This window comes from Hylobates moloch, unplaced genomic scaffold (genome assembly GCF_009828535.3).
Source record: "Hylobates moloch isolate HMO894 unplaced genomic scaffold, HMol_V3 SCAFFOLD_17, whole genome shotgun sequence".
In the NCBI taxonomy this organism is placed as follows: domain Eukaryota; kingdom Metazoa; phylum Chordata; class Mammalia; order Primates; family Hylobatidae; genus Hylobates; species Hylobates moloch.
Genome location: NW_026652292.1, coordinates 77139356 through 77164557, shown reverse-complemented (window position 1 = coordinate 77164557; position 25202 = coordinate 77139356). Strand labels below are relative to the sequence as shown.

The following is a 25202-nucleotide window of genomic DNA, read 5'->3' as shown; positions in this document are numbered from 1 at the left end:
CCAATGATTGGAAATAGATCTGTCTGTCCGCATCTATCTGTCTATCTATCTATCTATCTATCTATCCATCCATCCATCCATCTATATGTCTGTCATCTGTCTATCTGACCCTTGAACAACATGGGGGTTGGGGTGCTGACCCCTCCCACACAGGTGGAGCCCAACAGGCTCACCACGTTAAAGAAACAAAAATCAAAGTTTCAGAGGCTATTGTGTCTATGATTTATAGAGCAGAGTTCCCAAAGACAAGGTAGCTCCAACAGAAAGAGACAGAGCACACTCCAGAGATCTGCAGGGCATCCTCAAGTCTTCGGCTAAGTCCTGTGCGTGATGTGCATGAGTAGAACTCGTGTGTAACATCTGACTCCCCCCAAATATGCCATTATACTAATAGCCTACTGTTGACAGAAGCCTTACAAATAACATAAACAGTTGAGTAATACATATTTTGTATGTTATTAAATATGTGTAAGACAGTAAGCTAGGGAAAAGAAAATGTTATTAAGAAAATCATGAGGAAGAGAAAATATATTTACTGTTCATTAAGTGGAAGTGGATCATCATAAAGGTCTTCATCCTCATCATCTTCACATTGAATAGGCTGAGGAGGAGGAGGAGTAAGAGGAGGGATTCGTCTTGCTGTCTCAGGGATGGCAGAGGTGGAAGAGTTGAAGGAGGTGGAAGGGGAGGCAGGAAACGCAGACACACTCAGTGTAACTTAAAATATTTTAATTGATACAATATTTGTACATATTTATAGGATGCATGGTAATATTTTGTTACATACATAGGATGTATAATGATCAAGTCAGGGTATTTAGGATATCTATCACCCCATGTATTTATCATTTCTATGTGTTGGGAACATTTAAGTCCTTCCTTCTTGTTATTTTGAAATAGAAAATATATTGTTATTAACTATAGTCACCCTGATCTGCTATTGAACACTGTGTCTTATTTCTTCTATCTAACTGTATGTTTGTACTCATTAACCAGCCTCTTTCGTCTCCCCTACACCCTTCTCCACCTGTGGTAACTATCCTTCCACCCTCTACCTCCATGAGATCAGTTCTTTTTGCTCACATATATGAGTATGAACATGTGATGTTTGTCTTTCTGTGGCTGCCTTATTTCACTTAACATTGACCTAACTTTAATTGAAAGCAAATCCACATGTAAGTGGAAACAGGCAATTCAAACCTGCGTTATTCAAGAGTCAACTGCTTATCTACTTATCTATTATCTATTTCTGCCTTTTGCTTTACTCCAAAACGTGAAGATTTTTGATATCAATATATGAGAGTTCCCTTGTTACTTTTCACAGCAGCATAGCATTTCACTGTATATGTGAGCCTTAAGTGATTTCGTCAGCCCTCAACTACTGGATATTTAGGTTGTTTTCAACCCCTTGATATTTTAAACAATCCTAGACCCTCTGCATATATCCTACACCCTCTGTAGTGAAGCAGTCGGAGCAACTATTACTATCTCCATTTCACAGATGAGAATACTGAGGCTCAGAAAGAGTGAGAGGCTTATCCAAGGTCGCAAAGCTGGTACATGGTAGAACAGAGCCTAAAGCACAGGCCTCTCCATTTCCATCCCTGCATTTAACTAGCAGATCCATTTGATGGATCCAGAAATGAAAGGATATGTCAGTTCCTCTTTGGTGTGATTCTTTTGCTGTTTTTGAACAGCGTATACACAAATTTCTCACAAATAATCTTTAGGAACACTTAAATATAAATGAAAATGACATAACCATATTTCCTCTTCACCCATTATTTCTGGTCTTATTATAATGATCTTGTTCTCTGTCTGCATGGCACATCTACCACGTATCTGTTCACCCATCCATTATTCATTCACTGTTTCCAGATTTCATGATGTGTCATGCATGCGCCGTTCACTAGAAATGCCTTCATTCAGAAGTGGAACTCCTGATGGCCAGCGACGGTGCATCCTATTGTGTTTCTGCAGCTGCCTCGGCAATTATGCAGGGGTAGTTGGTTCTTGTCAGGAATGGCCCTTCACACTCTCTGACTTCAGAAGGGACTAGAGTTTAAGCATCAGAATAATGTGCTGCTTTTCAGTGACCTGACAAGAGAGAACCCTGATAGTCCTTAAAGAGCTCAGAAAAGAAGCCATGTTGAAAGGGAATCCATTTAGGAAGGGAAGCGAAAAATCCATCCATTCATAAAGATTGGGAAAGTCTGCAGACAGTTATCCTCACATCTCCCCTTGCCCCATCTTATCCCTTGAGGCAGCCTCTGTCAAATTCATCTCCCTGAAGCACCATTTTGAGAGACATTCCATAGCTTCCCACTGACCCCAGTAAAATTCAGATTCCTGAGCTTGGCATTCAAGGCCTCATGATCAGACTTCATCTTACCTTTCTAATCTATTCAGTTTGTACCTTTCACATGCCAAAAGGTTACCATGGCTATCTTTGGATGGTTTTAATTTAGTAACTTTTCTCCCACTTTTCTAGATTGTCTATTTTAAAATTTTACTTTTCATTTTTATCAAACATACACGTGCCTTCTTTTAAAGAGTCAAATAATTCTATAAGGCTTGTGCTGAAAAAAGAGTAGCTTCCCCCAGCCATGCACACACATACACACACATTTTCAGCTCCCCAGAGTTAACAGCTTCTAACTGTTTAGCTTGGTCTTTTGGTGCTTACCTCCATAACTCTAAATAGCATACTTGCTTTGCTACTTCTTGATTTCTGTAATTTGGGATTATCTATTTCCTTTTCCTATCTATTTCCTTTATAAAAGATGAGGATTTACTCTATTTTACTCTCTTCACTCAACCTGTACCACATATCCACCCTTTCATTATCTTCCACCATAGTTAGGTCAGTATTTATGGCTTCTATGATTATAAGCATGTAAATGTTACCTACAGTTGAATCTTGTAGGAAACTAGAATCCTTTTTCTTTACTGTATAACTTTTTGTTTTTCCTGGAGTTAATATTGTCCTTTAGTTTCCTTAGGAAACTATTTTACTCTTTTTCTTCTCTAAACCTGGACCACATATCAGCTCTTTCCTCATCCCCCACCATAGTTAGATCAGTATTTATGGTTTCTGTGATTATAAGCACTTAAATATTATTCACAGTTGAATCTTGTAGAAAACCGGGATCCTTTTTCTCTACTTTATAACTTTTTGGTTTTCCTAGAGTTAATATTGTTCTTTAGTTTCCTTTTTGGTTACTTTTCTATGGATTTATCACCAATTTAATCCACTTCTTTTTCCTTTTTTTTTTTAATTTAAGAGGCAAGATCTTGCTCTGTAGCTCAGGGTTGAGCGCAGTGGCACAATCATAGCTTACTGTAACCTTGAACTCCTGGGTGGTACAAGTGATTCTTCTGCCTCAGCCTCCAAGGTAGCTGGGATTACAGGCATGCACCACCCTACTAATTTTTAAAATTTTTCATAGAGACGGGTTTCTCACTACATTGCCCAGTCTGGTCTTGGATTCCTGGCCTCAAGCAATCCTTCTGCCTTGCCCTCCCAAAGTGCAGGGATTATAGGCATGAGCCACCATGCCCAGCTTTATTAATCCTCTTCTTGATAGTAGACCAAATACCCTATCAGGACCATCACACATGTCATGTCTTCTGTTAATCCCATCTTTCACAGCACATCTCTCTCTCTGCCTCTGATGTGCTCCAGTTGGAAATTGACCTCTGTGCCTCATGCTCAGCTGCCATCTTGGGATCACACTATGAATTCCCTTCACCCCTCTCTTTCCTGGTTTCATCCTTGTTTTTAGTGAAACACATCTTTTGTTAGTTTCCTGGGAAAGGGCACATAAGAAACTTAGTATTTTGGAGTTTTTCAGATTTTTCCAGAACTGAAAATGTTTTTATTCTGCCCTCATACTCAACTGATAGTTTGACCAATCTAGAATTCTGGGAAATTTTCCTGAATTTTATTAATGATTACATCTCCTATTCTCTAATTCGTCTTTTTAGAACTGTCAGGATTCCAATGTTGACCTCTTGTCCTTCATTTCTTTTTTTTTTTTTCCTTTTTTTTTACGATTTGTCTTTTTGCTTTAGTTGCTGGGAGATAGCCTAAGTTTTATCTTATAAGCCTTTAATTGAGTTTTTCATTTATGTTTTCAATTTCTAATTCTTCCTCCATCGTCCCAATGCTGTCTTCCTAAAGAAAAAACATTCTCTTATTATTTTGAGGCTGCTATCACTTGCTATATCTTTCTGATAATGTTAATGATTTTTTTTTAAATTCCTGCATGTTCACTCTTAACCTCCGTGTTCATTAGAGGCTTTCCCAGGTATGTGGTCATCTTCGGTGGTCTAATGATATTTAAGAGTGGGATAATAAGAAACTGCCTTAGGCTCTGAGCCTACAGCCAGGGCTCGTAGACTGTGGCCTTCACTCTGGTGGCTGGGCTGGGCCACTCTGTAGGGGAATCTCCAGTGTGAGTATCTTTAGATCTTTCATCAAGTCTTGTTGAATCTCCCAAAGAAGACCACTCCAAGTCTTTTGTCTAGATGGTAAAGGCCTGGCTGCCCAACATTTGGGAAGCCAAATGCAGGAAGAGAGCTGGGGTTTCAGTAGTCAGTATGTAAACTTTCACTAGGGCCCTCTGTTTTCAGATGTGCGTGAGTTTCCTTCCCTAAATTCAGAGACTTTTCCTGAGACTAAATCTCCAGTCATCTGCTGGGTGTAGGGAAGAGAGTGGCCTGCTGAGCAAAGGATGGGTGGGAGAATTCTGGGAGCCTGTTTCCTAATGAGACGTTTATCCTTTTCTTCTGTTTTAGCTCCATCTTTTACCTCCCACTTCTAGATGTATCTGATGACTACATTTTCTGAGACTTGGGAAGGTAGATTCTGCAGTATAAATTATGTTGCTTCTTGCTTACTCCATGGCTTACTTAGGATTCAGTTTTTTGGGATCTGTATAGTTCTTTCCCAATCAGTCATCCAGTTTCTTACTTTCAAAATTTTATCACTGTTGTTTCCTCTCTCATTTCCCCCATATTTACCCTCTGCCTTAAAGAAAGCACTGGATGCATCTTAAAAATTTACTGTTCTTCACTAGGAATCTCCACTGTAAAGATTTTTTTATATTGTGCATGTACTTCATCATCAGAATTGAAGAAGCCTCTTTGAAATAGGGGGAAACACTTAATATGGCAAACCATTATTTTTATCTTTTTTGTGCAACTTGAAAGAAATCCAATTTAATAATGATGTGAAATAGGATTTAATCCTATTTAATAATGATGTGAAATAGTGAAAATAATAAAGTGGTAATGATGATGACAGCTACTGTTTAGTAGGTACTCACTAGGCACCAGATACTATTTCCTTTTCACAGGAAAAACTGAGACTCAGAGAGGTTAAGCAACTTGCCTTGGTCACACAGCTAGTTCAGTGGTAAGTTTGTATGTAAGAGTTAATAGATCAACCTTAAAATACAACAAAGCAAAACTATGCCAAGTGCTGTGAGGTGATGCCCCTCATTTCTTTGGGGAATTTGCACTTTGATAATGTAGATGATAGGGGTGGTAGAAGTATCTTTCTAGGCATATAAATTAATTTGTCTACGTCTAAAATTTAAGCACTAATGATGCTTGTTTAGCAAGATAGTATTTCACTCAACAAATATTAACCCAATGGACCATCAGTGAATCTACTTTCCTCCTGATACAGTATGCCACAGGGAGTTTTAAACATTTCCCATCCTTTTACCTGCTCTGGGTATCTTGAACCCATTCAGCAGAACATGGATTAAACTAACCTGCTTTTTAAGAGGACCAGCCACTAGAATGGGAATCTTCAAATGCACATTTATATTTCAGCAGCATTTCTTTAGCCTTATTCTCCCAAGGTTTGGATGCAAGTTTCTTGATAATGTTACCAGCAGCAAATCAGTACGAATCTGTGGCAACTTTAATTCTTGCCTCCCAAGAAGAAAGAATTTAACCAGGGAGCATAAGACAGAAAGAAACTGAGGCAAGTTTTCAAACAGGAGTAAATGTTTATTGAAAAGCTTTAGAGCAGGAAGAAAAGGAAGTAAAGCACACTTGAAAGAGGGGCAAGCAGGTGACTTGAGAGACCAACTGCACAGCTTAACGTTTGACTTGGGGTTTTATACATTGGCATACTTCTGGAGGGTTGCATCCTGTATTACTCCATTCCCACCCTACTATAAGGACATACCCGAGACTGAGTGATTTATAATGGAAAGAGGTTTCATTGATTCACAGTTCCGCAGGGCTGGGGAGACCTCAAGAAACTTACAATCCTGGCAGAAGCAGGAAGCAAACATATCCTTCTTCACATGGCAGCAGCAAGAAGTGCAGAGCAAAGAGGGAGAAAAATCCCTTATAAAACCATCAGATCTCATGAGAACTCACTCTCAGGAGAACAGCATGGAGGTAATCACCCGCATGATTCAGTTACCTCCTATGACACGTGGGGATTATGAGAACTACAGTTCAAGATGAGATTTGGATGGGGACACAGCCAAACCATATCACATCCCTTCTCCCGTGATTCTTCCCTTGGGGTGGGCTGTTCACATGCACAGTGACCTGCCAGCACTTGGGAGGAGCCACATATGCAGTGTTTTTACAGAAGTTGTGCACATGCTCACTTGAGGCGTTCTTCCTTACCAGTAGAATGTTCCTAGAAGATGATAAACTAGTTATACTCTGCCATTTTGCCTCTTAGTGCACATGTGTGAGCCCACTTGCCCAGCTCCTGAGTTCTTATCGGGAAGCTGCTGATCACCAATTTCAGGTTTTTGCTATCTGTTGGGAGACCGCTGTTCCCTGGCACTAGCTGCAACCAATTATTATTTTAAAGAGGCAATTAACAACCACCTGACCATCACCTGATGGCCACCTGACATTCCTGGTAGTTGGCGGGGCTCTCTCCTGCCCTGCTCATGTCTGACTAGTTACCTACTGTAACAATAAGACCTCTCTCAATGCCTCTCTTGCCACTGGAGGATGTCGCTAATGGCACCACTAGATTCTCCATCCCTTGGCCCACTTTTCTCCAAGGAGGGCATTTGTGATTGGTGGGATTAAAGAAGGAATGGGGCAGGCTCAGCTCAGCCCCCTCCTCTTTGGGAGCCAGCATTCCTGTAGGAAGCCCCTCTTACCTGTTTTTTAAGTGATGAATTTGGTAAGGAGGCCTACTCTTGGGGGATTGTGAATTTGTTTGGATACAGATGTGAGCCACATTCTCCAATCTAGTGTTCATCAATATGAAAGCTGACATTAGGCGCCTAGCTGGCTCACCCTTGCATCTAGTTGTATTTGTTTCCAAACTTGGGCAAGGAGAGGTGTGATTTATTAAACTCTTTAGAATCCCAATAACTCTCTGCTGGTTGACACAGGTAGACTTTACTATATGTTTAAAGGACATTATCATGCATAGAAGAAACTTTTCCTTTGAAATCCACATGTTGTCAGGGAAAAGTAGTAAGGAAGTTGTTTGAACTTCTCGTTTAAAGAGTATTTAGCAGCATATCATTTTGCAAATGAATTTGTGTTATTCTCAGTGGCTTGAATATTTAATGAAGCCTGTCATTAATACCTCATAGGAATGCAAATCTGTGTTGTTTCCCAGGATTTCTTCTAGACAAAGGATTAAAACCTTCTCTAGAGACACATTCTCATGGTGCTGGAACTAACAAACTAAGCTTTCCAAAGAAGAAAAAAGAATTTTGGAGAAGCTTTTTCTTTCTTTTTAATTTCACTGTCCATGTTGTTCATATAGTATATACAAAAGGCTTTACACTTCACCCACATTTATGCATGCATTTACGTAAATAAATCTTGAGGTTTCCCTTACGACCATCTAATTCTGCCCTCTGCTCTGCACCTCTGCAGGGGTCTGGGTCTTATGGGACACTTGGACCACCACCCACCCACCCAAGAGGGGAAGATGGAGAGCACACAAAGATGACGTGAAAACCTTAGCGCATGGCAGGCATGTAATAAGGAAGACTTCTCTCAGCTGAAGCATGATGAGGTTCATAAATTTGGAAAGGAGACCTTTATTTCTCATAATGGGTTGTAGCCTGCAGGGTGGCCATTCTGACAGGCTAGGAAGCATAGCCTCTGGTTAGAAGCTGAAAACAGGCACTTAGAGAAAGGGGCAAAGGGAACAGGAATTTATGCTAAATAGAGTGGCTTAATATACATATTTAATAAGCTATAGGAGGAGTCATGAATATTTATGAAAGGAGAAACATGCACCAGTGTCATTGAGCTTCACGCCCCTTCATGGGTCCTGTGTCTCCACCCAAATCTCATCTTGAATTGTAGTTTACATAATCCCCATGTGTGTCATTGGAGGGACCTGATGAGAGGTAACTTAATTCATGGGGGCAGTTACTCTCATGCTGTTCTCGTGATAGTGAGTGAGTTCTCATGAGATCTGATGGTTTTATAAGGGGCTTTTCCCCCTTTTGCTTGGTACTTCTTGCTGCCATGTGAAGAAGGATGTGTTTGCTTCCCCTTCTGCCATGACTGTAAGTTTCCTGAGGGCTGGGGAGGCAACTAAATCTCTTTTCTTTATAAATTACTCACTCTTAGGCAGTTCTTTATAGCAGCATAAGTACGGACTAATACAGGTCCCATGTACAAAAAAATGGTGGTGCTAGCATGATCTAAGGGTGGTGTTTTCTACCTTCTGACATCAAAATGTGAAGAAGAGCACACTAAAACCCTCACTGAGCATCCTCCATAGACTGTCCAGAACCACTCTGGTCAGTGTGTGTTATCAGGAAGGAATGCTGGTTGGTTGCTTTGTCAAAACAGCAAAAAGGAGGGGCAGTGTCAGGCAGTTAGTTGATATCGGGGTGGAGTCTTTTGGAAGAGCTGGTTTCTGTTTAGCCCTTAGGGAAGAAAACCTAATGATGGTTAGTGAGGGAGGGGGTGTAGCAAGGTGTGTCCAACCTCCCATCCCATTATGGCTGGGAACTCAACTTCAAAGGTTTTTCTGGGGTCTCCTTGGCCAACAGGGGGCCCATTCAGTCAGTTAGGGGGCTTAGAATTTTATTTTTATTGATCACCTCTTACCCAGTTCTTTCCATGCCTTGCCCATCACTCAACTTTTTCCTGTTCAGGGACATCCAGCTCTCTTGCCCTTCTCACTGTCTGAGGGGAAGCTCTGCCTTCTTGTCCCTGACAGTTCAGGGCCTCTGCAGTATGGGTTCTTCTCCCCACCCCACCTTTACAGCTTCATCTCCCACTTTCCCTCTTAGCTTTTATCTAATTCAGCCTCACAAATCTCTGTAGGGCCCCCTGCCTCAGTGCCTCTGGTCATGCTGTTCCTCTTCTTGAATGCCTGGATCCTTCAGTGTCTGCTTCAAATGCCAGTGTTGTCACGACCTCCCCTGACCCCTCCACCTTCTCTTTTCTCTAAACCATATAGCACCATATATGGACCTTCCTTAAAGACCCCACCATATTTCACCTTCGGTAATAAGAATATTAACACCAGCACCACCACCAAGGACAACAGCAGCAACATTTGTTAAACACTCCAATGTGTCAGGCACTGTTCTTAGCACTTAACAATATTAGATTATTTAATAATCAGAATAACCCTATGAGGGACTTCTGCTTCTGACCAAGATGGAATAAAAAGTATCAGAATTACCCCTCACCTAAAACAAAACAAACAAAATCTATGGAACAGTGATTCTCAGGATACTGGACAGCAGTCAAAACTGATCCCTAAGAAATAAGAAATAAAGGAGTTCAGCCCTGTCATTGTCCCAGCTTACTGCCCTAAAAGGGTTTCCAGGCTGAGGCACAGCAAGAAGGAACCCAGCAGGTCTACTAGAGTAGACCCCTTGAGTAAAAGAGACAAAGCTAAGAATTTGGGGAAGCCAAGTCAGCTAGATTTCACAGGACAGAATCCCAGAAAAGAAAGAGCTGCATAGAGAAAACTCCACGGATGTCCACTGGGTCCCCTTGAGTATTCTGCTGAGACCTGCTCAGCACTTCCATAGAAGAAAATTGCTCAAAGCCAGGGGAAAGACCACCCAAAATACTTAGAGAAAAGAGTACCCAGCGTTCACACCAGGCTGGGGATAGTGACAGTTCCTTCCAGCCAAACTAGAAAGCCTCAATTCAGAGGACATCAAATATAGTACTCAAAAAGGTCTTGCCTCGGCAGTGCAAATAATGAGCCCTATGCTGGTCCCACATAAAAGAGCTTAAAAACATAACCCCAAAGGTCAGCCTGTTTCCAAGTAGCTTAACTGCATCTCAGAACAAAGCTGAAGAATAATTATAGAAACACAAAACTATCCAGGACCCAACAAGGTAGAATTTACAATGTCTGTAGTTCAGTTAAAAAGTACCAGGCATGAAATGAACAGGAAAATATAACTCCTCATGAGGAGAAAAATCAATCAATTGAAACAAATCCAGATCTGACACAGATGTTAGGATTGACAGAGAATGGCATTATGCCTAGTGTTCCATTCTTGGAATGCTAAGTTTGTGGGAGTTATTTATATTGTACGCTCAAAGGCATCACCAAGTTCTGATTTTTCACACAAAAAATTGCAACCTCCAGCATAAGTGGGGTAAAACAGTTATTATAATTGTGTTTCATATGTTCAAAAAAAGTTAAGTATAGATATGGAAGATGTAAAAAGATATATGTGTATGTCTATATTTACGTCTATATCACACATTTTTTTCTCTAGAAGTTTGATTTGCATACACACACACATATGTGTGTGTGTGTATGGGAATTAACAGCAGATTAGACATTGCAGAAAAAAAGCAGTTAGCTTGGAGATACAGCAATAGAAACTATCTAAAATGAAAACAGAGAAAAGTGAACAGAGTTCCTGTGAACCAGGAGACAACTTCAAGTGGCCTAATGTGTGGATAATTGGAATTCCTGGAGAAGAGGAGAGAAAAAGAAGGATGAAAACATTGGAAGAATTAACGGCTAAAATTTTGCCTAATTTGATGACAACTATAAACTCACAGATTTAAGAAGCTCAGTGAATCCCAAGCATAAGAAACTTGAGGAAAATTTTTCCAAGGTACATCATAATCAAATTGCTCCAAACCATTGATAAAGAGAAAATCTTAAAAGTAACTAAAGGAATAAGATACACTATGTACACTACAAAGCAAAGAGCAGGTTGACAGCCGATTTCTCATTTCAAATAATGCAAGTGAGAAGACCATGGAGCAATGTCTTCAAAACAATGAGGAAAACCTGCCACCTAAAATTCTTTATTCAGAAAATATATCTTTCAAGAATGAAGATGAAATACATTTTTTTAGACTTACAATGCTGAAAGTTTTCCTTACTAAGAGATTCATACTGCAAGAAATGTTATAGGAAATCAGGCAGAAGGATTTTCATAACAGATAGAAATCTAGAACTAAGGGAAGAGACCACCCCTCATATTGTCTTATGCCTAATTTCTACCTCCAAAGAAAGAAGAAGTAAAAAATAAAAGGCAGAAATGAAATCCACAAGCAGACAGCCCAGTGCCACACCCTGGGCCTGGTAGTTAAAGATTGACCCCTGACCTAATTGGTTATTTGCATAAAAAAGGCACTGTGAAGATCCCTGTCCTGTTCGGTTCCTTTCTAATTACCGGCGTATGCAGCCCTCAGTCATGTACCCCCTGCTTGCTTAATCAATCATGACCCTCTCACGCAGACCCCCTTAGAGTTGTGCACCCTTAAAGGGGACAGGAATTGCTCACTCAGGGAGCTCGGCTCTTGAGACAGGCATCTTGTCTATGCTCCTGGCTGAATAAACCCCTTCCTTCTTTAACTCAGTATCTGAGGGGTTTTGTCTGCAGCTCTTCCTGCTACAGAAACACAAAAAAATGAGCAATGGGAATGGTAACTACGTGGGTACTTATGTTAGATTCTCTTTGAATTTTAAAAATCTTCCAAAAATTGACTGATTGTACTTCCAATGGAATATTATGCAGCCATAAAAAGGAAATGAAGTTTTCATACAACAGGTAGATGAACTTCGAAAACATTATGCGAAGTAAAAGAAGCCAGACACAAAAGGTTGTTATTCTGTAGTTCCATTTATATAACATATCCAGAATAAGGAAAATCGTGGAAACAGAAGATTGGTAGTTGCCAAGGACTTGGGGGTGGGAAGACTGGGGAATAATTGCTTAAAAGGTGTGGCATTTGCTTTTGCTTTAGGGATGGTGAAAATGTTCTCAGACTAAATAGAGGTGGGGGCTACTCAATCCTAAATGTCACTTAATTATTGACTTTAAAGTAGTAAATTTTATGTTATGTGCATTTCACTTCAATACAAGAAAATTTTCAAGATTGACTTGTTTCAATGAAAATAATAAAGCAGTGTGACGTTTATAACGTATATACAATTAAATGTATGACAGAAATAGCACAAAGACCAGGAAGCACGAAATGGAAGTAAATTAGCATAACGTTTGTAAGCCAAAAGTATCTGAGACAGGTCTCAATCAATTTAGAAAGTTTATTTTGCCAAGATTAAGGACACACACCCGTGACCCGACCTCAGGAGGTCTTCATGACGTGTGCCCAAGGTGGTTGGGGCACAGCTTGGTTTTATACGTTTTAGGGAGGCATGAGACATCAATCAATATGTATAAGATGTACATTGGTTTGGTCCAGAAAAGTGGAACAACTTGAAGTGGGGGCTTCCAGATCATAGTTAGATTAAAAGATTTTCTGATTGGCAATTGGTTGAAAGAGTTATTGTCAATAGAAAGGAACATCTGGTGGGAATTGAACAGTGAGAACTCACGGACACAGGAAGGGGAACATCACACTCCGGGGACTGTTGTGGGGGGCGGGGAGGGACCGCATTAGGAGATATACCTAATGCTAAATGACGAGTTAATGGGTGCAGCAAAACAATATGGCACATGGATACATATGTAACAAACCTGCACATTGTGCACACGTACCCTAAAACCTAAAGTATAAAAAAAAAAAAAAAAAGGAACATCTGGGTTACACTAAGGGGGTTGTGGAGACCAAGGTTTTATCATGCAGATGAAGCCTTCAGGTAGCAGGCTTCAGAGAGAATAGATTGTAAATGTTTCTTACGAGACTTAAAGAGTCTGTTCTAACTGAAATTCCAAAAGGAAAGGAGGGTATAAGGAGGCGTGTTCAGCTCCCCCTTGCCATCATGGCCTGAACTGGTTTTTCAGGTTGACTTTGGAATACCCTTGCTGAGAGGAGTGGTCCATTCAGATGGTTGAGCGGGGGGCTTAGAATTTTATTTTTGGTTCTTGTACTCCATGTGAAGTGATATATCAATTGAAGGTACTTGGGATAAGTCAAAGATGTGTACTATAAACCCTAAAGCAGCCACTAAAATAACAAAACACAGCTATAGCTAATAAAGCAACAAAGGGAGGGAAGGGGGAAGCACAAGAGATCCTCAACCCAGTAGAAGTCGGTAAAGGTAAATCTCAAAATAATTATCTTCAGTCAAAACAGCTGGACAGGTCGGGTGCGGTGGTTCACGCCTGTAATCCCAGCACTTTGGGAAGCTGAGGCGGGTGGATCACTTGAGGCCAGGAGTTCAAGACCAGCCTGGGCAACATGGTGAAACCCCATCTCTACTAAAATTACAAAAATTAGCTGGGCGTGGTGGTGCATGCCTGTAATCCCAGCTACTCGGAAGGCTGAGGCAGGAAAGTCACTTGAACCCAGGAGGCGGGGGTTGCAGTGAGCCGAGATTGCACCACTGCACTCCAGCTTGGGTGACAGAGCGAGACTGTGTCTTAAACAAAACAAAACAAAACAAAACAAAACGCTAGATAAAAAAATAGGTACTGTATAATTCACTTATCAAAAAAAAGAACTCTAGAAAATGCAGACTTGTCAATTGTAACTGAAAGCACATCAGTGGTTGCTGAGTGGGGGGCAGGGGGTGGGATTACCAAGAACATGGATGTATTCACTACCCTGGTTGTAGCGATGGTTTCATAGGGGTAGAAATATGTCAAAATTTATCACATTGTGTACTGTAAATATGTGCAGGTTATTGTAAAGAAGTTATACCTCAATTAAGCTGTTCTGATAAAAAACAAACTAAGCTCTGTGTGTTGGATGGTATTATTTTCTCCACTTTATAGATGAAGAAGCGTAGGCATGCAGAGCTTAGTGACTTGCCCGAGGTCAGGTAAACCCTGGGCACCTGGTTTGAAGCCTACATGGAACAAAACAAACATAGAGAAGTGAGATCGCTTCAGTGGGAACTATAACCCAAAGGACAAATAGTAGAATTTCAGGAAGGGAGGATGGGAAGACATTTCAGTCATCACAAAGACCACGAACCACAGACACAAAGTGCATGGTGTGTAGAGCACAGCACGCAGTTGGGAAGGGGAGTCCCGGTTTTGCATGTGTGAGTGGGGTAGGGGCAGAAGAACAGACCAGACCTGTCCAGGGGGACCTTGGCTGGGACTGGGGTGGGGAGCTCCTTGGATCCCATGCTAAGGAGTTGAACTTCCATCCTCTAGGACATGGAGAGGCTTAAAAGTGTTTTCAGAAGGAGAGCAATGGGCTCAGGTGACTCTTGAGGACGATACATATGGAATGAAGGATGGCTGGGCTCCCCAAGCCCCCTGGCGTCTTCATAAGCAGGGACAGCCTTGTCTGATATTGCTCCCTGCAGGTTCCCAGGGTGTCTCCATTGTAAACCTTTGGTGGTTCTCAGAATCCCAGGTCTGTGAGCTCTGAAAGGCTGTTTGTTCTCCACCCTCCTCTATTCACTGCTCTCTGGGTTTTGGTCCATCCCTGTCCCCTCCCAGGTTCGAGGTGAATTGCTGCGGGAGAGAGTGCAGCGGCTGGAGGCACAGGAGGTAGGCTTTGCACAGTCGCTTGTTGCTCTGCAGTTCCAGAAGGCGGCCCGGGTGACTGAGACCCTATCGGCCTACACCGCCCTCCTCAGCATCCAGGACTTGCTCCTGGAAGAGCTGAGTGCATCTGAGATGCTGACCAAGTCGGCCTGCACACAGATCCTGGAGTCGCACAGCCGGGTGAGTGCAGGCACTGGGAAGGAGAGGGGGACAGAGCTGGTTCTTTCTGGTACCTACCTCTGCATCTTCCCCTGTGGAATAGGCTGCAACCCCTGTCCTGTCTGTGCTGCGGGATTGTGGTGAGGATTAAATGAAGTGACTTATTGGAGAGTACTTTGCACTCTCACAACCAAAGATGGCTCTATTTCATTGCTCTGAGAAGTAACCCTTTTGGATTTTAACATCTCTGAAACTTGGCAGGTGCCATGGTTTCATTGGCAGTATTGTTTCTTTCATTGTGCTAGGGAGGACAACAGTGTATCTTCCAATTAGCAGCATCCTAGATGCAACAATGTATTGGGTTATTTATTATTTTAAAAATTCTAATTATTAGCATTATCGCAACATGCCACATTCTTTCCAAAATGTGAGAGGTATATCTGTAAAACAAAAGCTATGATAATAACTGTTTTGGTGACTAATTTTAGGTCTTTTATGTGTAGATTTTAGAATTTCATTTATTATCTATTATTATCATAATTACTTATAATAAGGAAAAAAACCCCTCACATTTATTGAAACCCTGGTATGGGGAGGGAAGCACTCCTAAGTTGTGAATAGACATGCTCTCACTTCAGTGTTAATGATTCTTTACTTAGTTATACTTATTAAGACAGGAGAATCGCTTGAACCCAGGAGGTGGAGGCTGCAGGGAGCTGAGATCATGCCACTACACTCCAGCCTGGGTGAGACAGAGCGAGACTCCCTCTCAAAAAAAAAAAGTATGTTTCTTCTGAAATATAGCATAAACAAAATAAAAAACAAAACTACCATAGAATTGATAAAGTGAAGAGATTTTTTTGAAAAAAGTCTTATAAAATATACAAACCCTTGGCAAGAGTAACCATTAAAAAATATAAAAGACAATAATATTAAGAGTATAAAAAGCAACATGACTATAGATGCAGTAGAGTTTTTTAAAATAAGAGAATGTTATGAACAACTTTATACAGATGAATTCAAAAACTGAAATGAATTCAAAAACTAGAAAAATGCAAATCACCAAAATTGGCTTAAGTAGAAAAAAAGTCTGTATAACCGTGTTGCCATGAAAGAAATTGATTCCGTACTTTAAAATCTTCCAAACCCACACAAAAGACACCCAACTCCAGTAGTTTTGTAGATGAGCATTGCCAAAGTTTAAGGTATTTTGCCAATCTCATATATGAATTATTCCTGGTGTTAGAAAAATAGGGAGTATTCCTCAATTTATTTTATCATGCTAGATAACTTTAACACCAAAACCGGACATGAACAGTACCAGAAAGAACAATTATACTTCAATCTTGCATGTGAACATAGATGTACCATTTGAAAACAAAATAGCAGAATACAGCCATCTATAAAAAATTAATACATTATGGACAGGTTGGGTTTATTCTAGGAATATAAGGTTGGTTTAACGTTAAAACATCCATTTCCAAAATCCACCTGATTAACAAATTAAAGGGGAGTGACTCGTGATCATTTTAGTATATAGAGAATAAGTCTTTATATTAATCTGTTTTTGCATTGCTATAAAGAAATACCCTGAGACTGGGTAATTTATAAAGGAAAGAGGTTTAATTGGCTCATGGTTCCACAGGCTATACAGGAAGCATGATGCATCTGCCCAGCTTCTGGGGAGGACTCAGGAAACTTACAATCATGGTAGAAGGTGAAGGGGAAGCAGGCTTGTGTTACGTAGCCAGAGCAGGAGGAAGAGAAATAGGAGGAGGTGCCACACACTTTTAAACAACCAGATCTCATAATAACTCCATCACGAGAACAGCACCGAAGGGATCGTGCTAAACAATTCATGAAGGACCCCTGTGATCCAGTCACCTCCCACCAGGCTCCACCTGCAACACTGGGGATTACAATTTGACACGAGATGTAGTCCCACCCAAATACCATGTTCTTCTCACATTTCAAAATATAATCTTGCCTTCCCAACAGTCCCCCAGAGTCTTAACTCATTCCAGCATTAACTCAAAAGTCCAAAGTCCAAAGTCTCATCTGAGACAATTATAAGTCCATTCCACCTATGAGCCTATAAATTAAAAAACAAGTTAATTACTTCCAGTGATGCAATGGAGCCACAGGCATTGGGTAAATATTCCTGTTCCAAAAGGGAGAAATTGGCCAAAAGAAAGGGGCTATAGGCCCCATCGGGGCAAGTCTGAAATGCAGGATGGTAGTCATCAAATCTTAAAGCTCCAAAACAATCTCCTTTCACTCCATGTCTCATATTCAGAACATGCTGGTCCAAGGGATGGGCTCCCAAAGCCTTGGGCAGCTCAGCCCCTGTGACTTTGCAGGATTCAGCCCCAACAGCTGCTCTCAAGGGCTGGTGTTGAGTGCCTGCAGTATTTCTAGGCACCGGATACAAGCTGTCAGTGGATCTACCGTTCCAGAGTCTAGAGGATAGTGCCCCGCTTATCACAGCTCGGCTAGGCAGTGTCCCAATGGGGACTCTGTATGGGGGCTCCAACCCCACATTTCCCCTCCACATTGCTCTAGTAGAGGTTCTCCATGAGGGCTCTGCCCCAGCAGAAGGCTTCTGCCTGGACGTTGCGGCTTTTCCATATATCCTCTGAAATCTAGGCGGAGGCTCCCAAGACCCAACTCTTTCATTCTGTGCACCTGCAGGCTTAACACCACATGGAAGCTGCCAAGGCTTACAGTTTGCATCTTCTGAGCAGTGGTCCAAGCTGTACCTGGGGTCCTTTGAGCTGAGGCTGGATGCAGGGAGCAGGGTCCCAAGGCTCCACAGGGCAGTGGGCACTGGGCCTGGCCCAGGAAACCATTCTTCCCTCCTAGACCTCTGGGGCTGTGATTAAACGGCTGCCGTGAAGTTCTCTGAAAAGCCCTCTTTTTCCCATTCTCTTGGCTGTGATAGGCTGCAAAGTTTCCACACTTTTACACTCTGCTTTCCTTTTAAATATAAGGTCTAGTTTCAGGTCATTTCTTTGCTCACACATATGAGCATAGGTTGTTAGAAGCAGCCAAGTCACATCTTGAATGCTTTGCTGCTTAGATATTTCTTCCACCAGATACCCTAAATCATTACTCTCAAATTAAAAATTCCATAGATCTCTAGAGTAGGGGCACAATGCCACCAGTCTGTTTGCTAAAGCATGGCAAAAGTGACCTTTACTCCAGTTCCCAATGAGTTCCTCACTCCATCTGAGACCTCCTCAGCCTAGAATTCATTGTCCATATCACAATCAGCATTTTGGTCATGTAACAAGTCTCTAGGAAGTTCCAGACTTTCCCTCATCTTTCTGTATTCTTCTGAGCCCTCCACACTCTTCCAGTCTCCTTTGGTTACCCAATTCCAAGGCTGCTTTCACATTTTCAAGTATTGTTGTAGCAATGTCCACTCCTCAGTACCAATTTTCTGTATTAGTCTGTTCTCACATTGCTATAAAGAAATACCTGAGACTAGGTAATTTGTAAGGAAAGGAGGTTTAATTGGCTAATGATTCTGCAGGCTGTACAGGAAGCATGATGCATCTGCTCAGCTGCTGTGGAAACCTCAGGAAACTTACAATTATGGCAGAAGGCAGAGGGAAAGGAGGTACATCTTACTTGGCTGGAGCAAAAGGAAGAGAGAGTGGAGGAGGTGCTACACAGTTTTAAACAACCAGATCTCACTATAACTCACTCACTATCATAAGAACAGCACCAAAGGGATGGCACTAAACCATTCATGAAGGATCCACCCCGATGATCCAATCACCTTCCAGCAGGCCTCACCTCCAACACTGGGGATTACAATTCAACATGAGATTTAAGTGGGGACACAAATCCAAACCATATCAGTCTTTAATTGAATTTAACACCTATTCAAGATAAAACTCCGTAGCAAATTAATAATAGGAGGAAACCTCCACGGAGTACTTAGCCAAAGCCCACAGCAAGTATTACACTCGAGGTGATTAGCATGGAGGCGGATCACTGCCCTGAATTCCAGATGGAGGAAATAGAGCCTGCAGAGGGAAGAGCAGGTCCAAGGTCATTTAGTGAGTTAGGGGCAGAGTGAGACACTAGGAACATTTAGCCTCCAGCGCATGATTCATCTGCTCATCCTAAGTGCCCAAGAAACACCCTCAGTACAGCCCTGAAACACATAGTTGTGCTTTTTACTTGAGACCACACTGATTTCTATTAGTATAATAATTGGAGAGTACAACACTTACATTTTCGATTTTATCCTAAAACTCTTTTGAGTAACTCCTACCTCCAGTTTGTTTAGAACAGAGAGTTAATGTGTCCTGAGTTGGGAACAGCTGATAAATCAGATGGTGCCGTATTGTTAAATGAGTGGTAAGTCAATGCATATGATACACTCTTACTTGAGTTTGCATTTGAAATGAAGACAAGCCTGTTGTTTTGTTCCAGATATTAGACTTGCATTCTGCAATTTGCTCATTCTGTGTAAACCACTTTCCTATTGGGAATGGGCTTTTAGGCTGTTAAAACATTCAGGAGAATTAAAAAAGCATGAAATAGAATGCTTTGGAAGAAATTACTCCTAAGAAAACTGTGTCAAATGTACCTCATCTGATGAAAGATTTAGGCTCATTTTGCAACATTGGAACATACGCAAGGCTCAGTTGGATCAGAAGGTCAAGTGACAATGATAGGCAAATTTATATGGGATGGACTTACTCCTAACAGATAATGTGACCCCAAACAAATGGTACCTACTGTATTTGCGTTTCAGTTTAAATTGCTGTGTGTTTACTTTCCCCAGCCTCACTTGGCATCTTCTTCTTCTTCTTTGTTTATTGTTTTGAGACAGAGTCACTGTCACCCAGGCTGGTGTGCAGTGATGTGATCTTAGCTCACTGCAACCTTCACCTCCTGGGTTCAATTGATTGTCCTCCCCCAGCCTCCCGAGTTGCTGGGACTATAGGCATGCACCATCATGCCCAGCTAATTTTGTATTTTTAGTAGAGACAAGGCTTCACCATGTTGGCCAGGCTGGTCTCGAACTCCTGACCTCAAGTGATCCTCCCACCTTGGCCTCCCAAAGTGCTGGGGTTACAGGGGTGAGCCACCACGCCCAGCCTCAGCATCTTCTGATCTTCCCTCTGCCTTTCTCCCCATGGACCACTGGCCACCATCTGTTGATTCTGCCTGAGCTTTCTCCTTTCCACCTTTGGCTGCCCAGCTTCACTAATCTGATGTATCTAGACCAGAACAACAGAAATAACCTTGGTATTAGCCAGCATCAATGGAGCTCTCATTATGTCCAAAGCAGTGGGCTAAGTGTTTAAACCTCATGTCCGTCCCATGACATTTTCATACCCATTCTACAGATGAAAGAGCTGAGGCTTAGGAAGTTTAAGTCATTTCACCGAGGTCCCACAGCGGAAAAGCAGGCTTTAAACCTGCCTCCAAAGCCCATGCTCCTGTCCTAACCTCAATTTCTGCCTACCTCCTTTCTCCCTACTCCAGTTACCCCCCTGCACAGTGGCCAAGGCGATGTTTCTGAAAAATAAAAGTGATGATTCACAGCCCCATCCCCAGCTCTACATTTAAAAATCCCACCTTTCACTGCTCCCTCTCTCAGATCCTGCATTTTAGCCCCTGGACCTTCTTGCTGCCCCCTAAGCATTGGAGACACATTCAGGCATGTGTCGCTTTGAAGGACCTCTGCCTAGAATGCTTTTGCTCTACCTCCTTGCAAACTCCTATCCATATTCTATGACAAACCCAAATGTTATTTCCTCTGTGAAGCCATCTTTGATTCCCCCTGGCAGAGCTGGTCTCTTCCAGCTCCCGTAACCCTCCATCCCAAAGCAGATGATGGATTTCCCATCTCTGCAACTGTTGATGTGAGTCTCTCCCTCACTAGACAGTGAGTTTTCATGTCTCATTCATCCCTGAATCCCCCAATCCATCTATTATCTCTCCCCGTTTCTGTGTCTTTTTTCCCCTCCTTCCCTTTTCCCTCCCTCCATCCACACTTCCATCCATCCATCATCAACATCTATATATCTATTCATTCATTCAGCAGATACCTGTGGAGTGATTACTGGGGGCATTAGAGCTGAGTGATGGGACCCAGAGTCAGAGACACCTGAAATCACCCCTGACTCTGCCTCTTGCCCAGCTGTGATATCAGGAGATTTCGTTATACTGTCTTGCCTCAGTTACCTTATATATAAAATTAGATGATGAAAAATTCCTATCTTGTGTTATTTTGTGAAGATTAAACAAACTAATTCATGTAACTTTTATAATCTGCTGATACATCTGGCACCATATTGGCATTCAGTAAATGCCAGCTGCTGTCATCCCATCATCATCATCACTGTTATTATTGTTGCTGTTTCTTCTTCCATGAGCCATGCACTGTGCTGACTGCTGGGGAGAGAGGAGAACACGTCAGCGATGCTCCTGAGGCCCTGCCCTCAGCGTTTAAAATCTGGCGAGGAAATCAGCTATGAGGGAAGACAATTCCAGAACCAAGTTTCAGATTCCAGTTGTGCCAGGTGGCAGGCAGGTGTAAGGGTGCAGGGGTTTGGGGACACCATCAGCAGATTATAAGCCATCGGACACATTTCCACCTTATATTCCATTCCTAACCAGGGCTCTCCTGGTGCTTGAAAAGCTCTGTGTGTTCCACTGTTCCTCTGGTGACACAGACAGGCTCAGGTGTGAGCCTCCCTTCTCCTCAAGGTGGGCTGGGGCTGGCATCTGGGTAGAAGTGGGGTCTCTGCCTCCAGCTCCTGGCCATGCTGACAGTATGACGGCACACACTGCTGGTACTCCACTGGGCTGTGTTTCCTTGTGGATGCTGCAGCGAGAGGGATGGTCATAGTTCCACATCTCAGCATGCTGGGAGCCCTGTTCAGGAGTTCTCAAAGGCTCAGCACCCAAATGCTTGGGTGGGATAGAAGGTTCTCCATGCTATGGCCTCCATGCTACAGAGAGATGCAGTCTATCTCTGGCGGGTTTTCTTCTGTCATGGTTCTTGAATAGTGTTTCAGAGTCTTTAGGGGGCTTTGAGACCCTTTTGGGTGTTTGATGCAAGCTTTGACCTCTCTGCAGAAAATTAGACCATTTTGTACCTATTTAGAAGGATCAAGGACCACCCTCCCATGGTGAAGTCCAACCAAGGCCTCTTAGGATTTAACACCCTGTCCACCTTCCAGTCCTAATTATAGTACTGACCAATCTGGTAAATACTGAGTTAAATGTGCCTGCATTCTCCAAGGCCTGGGGCCCTCCTGCCTCCCCCCACCACCCACCTAAGCAGGCTGTAGACAGTTTCTTGTGTGAGATTATCTAATCCATCTAATCCTGGTGGCCCGAGAATGCAGATTTACTTCTGTTTGGCCAAGGAGAGACAATGCAGCCTAGTGGTTAAGAATACAATTTCAGAGCCAGCTAGCCTGGCTTGAAATTCAGGATCTGCCGCTCAATAGTTACATCATCTGACAAATTAATTTAACTCTGTCTGCCTCAGTTTCTGTACCTATAAAGCAAGAGAACTAAGAGTATGTATTCTGAAGCGTTGTTGTAAGGGTTCAGTGAGATTCATGTATGAAAAGTACACAGAGCAGTGCCCGGCACCCTGACGGTACTGGCGGTGTTTGCCATAGTTGCTGTGTTCCAGCCTGGCTTTCGTCCATGCTGGGTGCATGCAGATACCCCACCATCTGCAGTGACAGGTGCCAGCCGCCAGGCGCTTTGCAGGCAGGGAGAGGGAGACACAGCCCTGCCCTCAATAGAGCTCACACTCTAGCAGAAAGGCACAGGACAGTGATTTCAGGTGACAGGAAACGGAGTGCATGCAAGGAGTAGTGAGTGGGCACATGAGGAGAGGGCATCTGCGTCTCCCAAGGAACTCAGGGATCCTTTCGCTGAGGAGCCCTGCACCAAGGAGGTTCTTCTTAAGCCGAGGAGTGAAAGAAGACTGGGGATTGGTCAGGCAGACAGAGAAAGGCACTGCAGGTGGAGGGAACGGCCTATGTGGAGGCATGGAGGTGACACAGGGGTGAGAGATCGTGGTGCACTCACATTGCACCATGTGGCACAGCTGGATGGGGAACCAGGCAAGACAGCGTCATGCCAGGCTCGTAGCAAGACACCCAGGAGGTCAGATTTTGTCCTCCACCCCACCCACCTTGTGCAGTGGGGCTTACCCTCTACCCCCTCCTTGTGTAGGAGCTCCAGGAGCTGGAGAGGAAGCTGGAGGACCAGCTGGCGCAGCAGGAGGCGGCCCAGCAGCAGCAGGCCCTGGCAAGCTGGCAGCAGTGGGTGGCCGATGGTCCCGGGATTCTGAACGAACCTGGGAAGGTGGATTCTGAAAGGCAGGTTTCTACTGTCCTGCAGCAAGCCCTGAGCAAGAGCCAGACATTACTGGAGCAACATCAGCAGAGGTATGCTGTGTGCCCCATAGCACTCAAAAATATTAGTCCCCAGCAGGCCTGGAGAACCTGGCATCTCCAACTCAGCCCAACCGTACGCACTTGGGCTCTCACCCTCTTGCCTAAGGTGTCATCTCTTTGCTCCAACAGGAGCTGCTGGCTTTGTAGCATACTCTTTCTTCCCTGATGCCCTTTTCTAAATTTAATATCATTGAAGTTTTACCAAACGTAATATTTTTAAACTTTTTATTTTGAAATGTAGACTCACAAGAAGTTGCAAAGATAGTAGGGAGAGTGCCATGTACCCTTCTCCCAGCTTTCCTTCTTGGTAACATCTGACATAATCATGGTGCGTGAATTGACATTGTCACAAGACAGTGAACTAGACTACAGGCCTCATTGCAATTTCACCATAAGCATAGTATTTTATATCCTGCTTTTGTAAAATTATAAAACAGACAGACCCCCAGTCTTTTCGTTGTTGTTGTTCTTTACATTGTTTTTCAATTCACATTAGGCACTTAGCCTTGGCTGTGGCATTAAGAATCCTTGGAGAAACACAATTTTTAACAGCTTCATACTTTTCCACTGTGAATAAAAGATGGACATGGAAAGGATTGGAGGCAAAGTCTATACACAGTGTGGTTAATTTTTGCAAACACACGCACACACTAATTGGAAGGAAATAGACCAAATTTCAGTGGATGTGATTTCTGGGCAGTGAGATTACAGATGACTTTTTTCATCCTATCACGATCTTCTGTGTAAATGCATCAAAGTGCAGTTCTGTCCCATTGAAATAATTGTGAGGGCGCCCCATCTGCGTGGTTGGAGGGAAATGCTCAAAGGCATTGGCTTGATTTAACCTGGGATTTTAGGGCATATAGTATTCCTGTGTCCTGGAGGAGATGGCTTCTGATCAAACTTTTGATTTGAGTTGCACCTGCAGAAGGTTTGGGGTGTATTAGCCAGGAAGAGCATGAGGCTGATCCACAAACGCAACTTGAATTAGCTAAGGCATGTGTTAAGCAGACCCCCTCACGTGGGCGTCAGGAAGCCTCATGTGAAAAGGTGTCATCCTTTGGTTCTGGGTCTGCATCAATCCAAGGGCACATGTGGGTGTAGACCCCAGATCTTGGTCTTCTTGGTCATCACCGTGAGGACTGATGCAGAGTTTTCAAAGCAGCATCACAGAGATCACCCTGTAAAGCCATAGGAAAGTCTCCTTGTAGCTCTCATGAAACTTTTCACTTCGAGGAGCCTCCTTCCTAGGGAACCCTCCTTGACATGTTATTTGCAAAGTAGCCTAGGCAAGAAAAGGAAGGCCATCTCTTTCTATGGACATGTTTTTAAAATCATGTGGCTTAGATGTGTGCTTCTTTGTTATTTAAATAACTAGATCTCATAGTATCACTTTATAACAAAAGTGAACTCACGTGTATTTTATTTTCACTCCAGTTTGAGAGAGGAGCAACAGAACAGTGTCGTGCTAGAAGACTTGTTGGAAAACATGGAGGCAGACACCTTCGCAACCCTGTGCAACCAGGTGAGAAGGTACTGGTGGGGTCTGAGGCCGCCCCTTGCCAGCACGTCGCTTCATCTTTTTCTCAGAATCCACATTTCCTCACCTCCAGGATGGTGATGAAAAGCCAGCCTTGGAACCTGCAGAGCAGATGTGTGCAAAGCCTCTAGCATGGGCCCAGCACACAGAGGACGCTCAATCAGTGCTAATGGCAGCAAC

The 25202-nt window shown here is 42.8% G+C and overlaps 1 protein-coding gene across 1 annotated transcript in view; it reads left to right on the top strand.

Moving 5' to 3' along the window:
• EVC2 (EvC ciliary complex subunit 2) overlaps positions 1 to 25202 on the top strand; it is a 134994-nt gene that overhangs the window by 97191 nt on the left and 12601 nt on the right. Inside the window, exons 15-17 of the mRNA XM_058430107.1 lie at positions 14826 to 15053; positions 23259 to 23473; positions 24920 to 25007. Of these exons, the coding sequence (XP_058286090.1) occupies positions 14826 to 15053; positions 23259 to 23473; positions 24920 to 25007 (531 nt within the window). The remainder of the gene's footprint in view (positions 1 to 14825; positions 15054 to 23258; positions 23474 to 24919; positions 25008 to 25202) is intronic.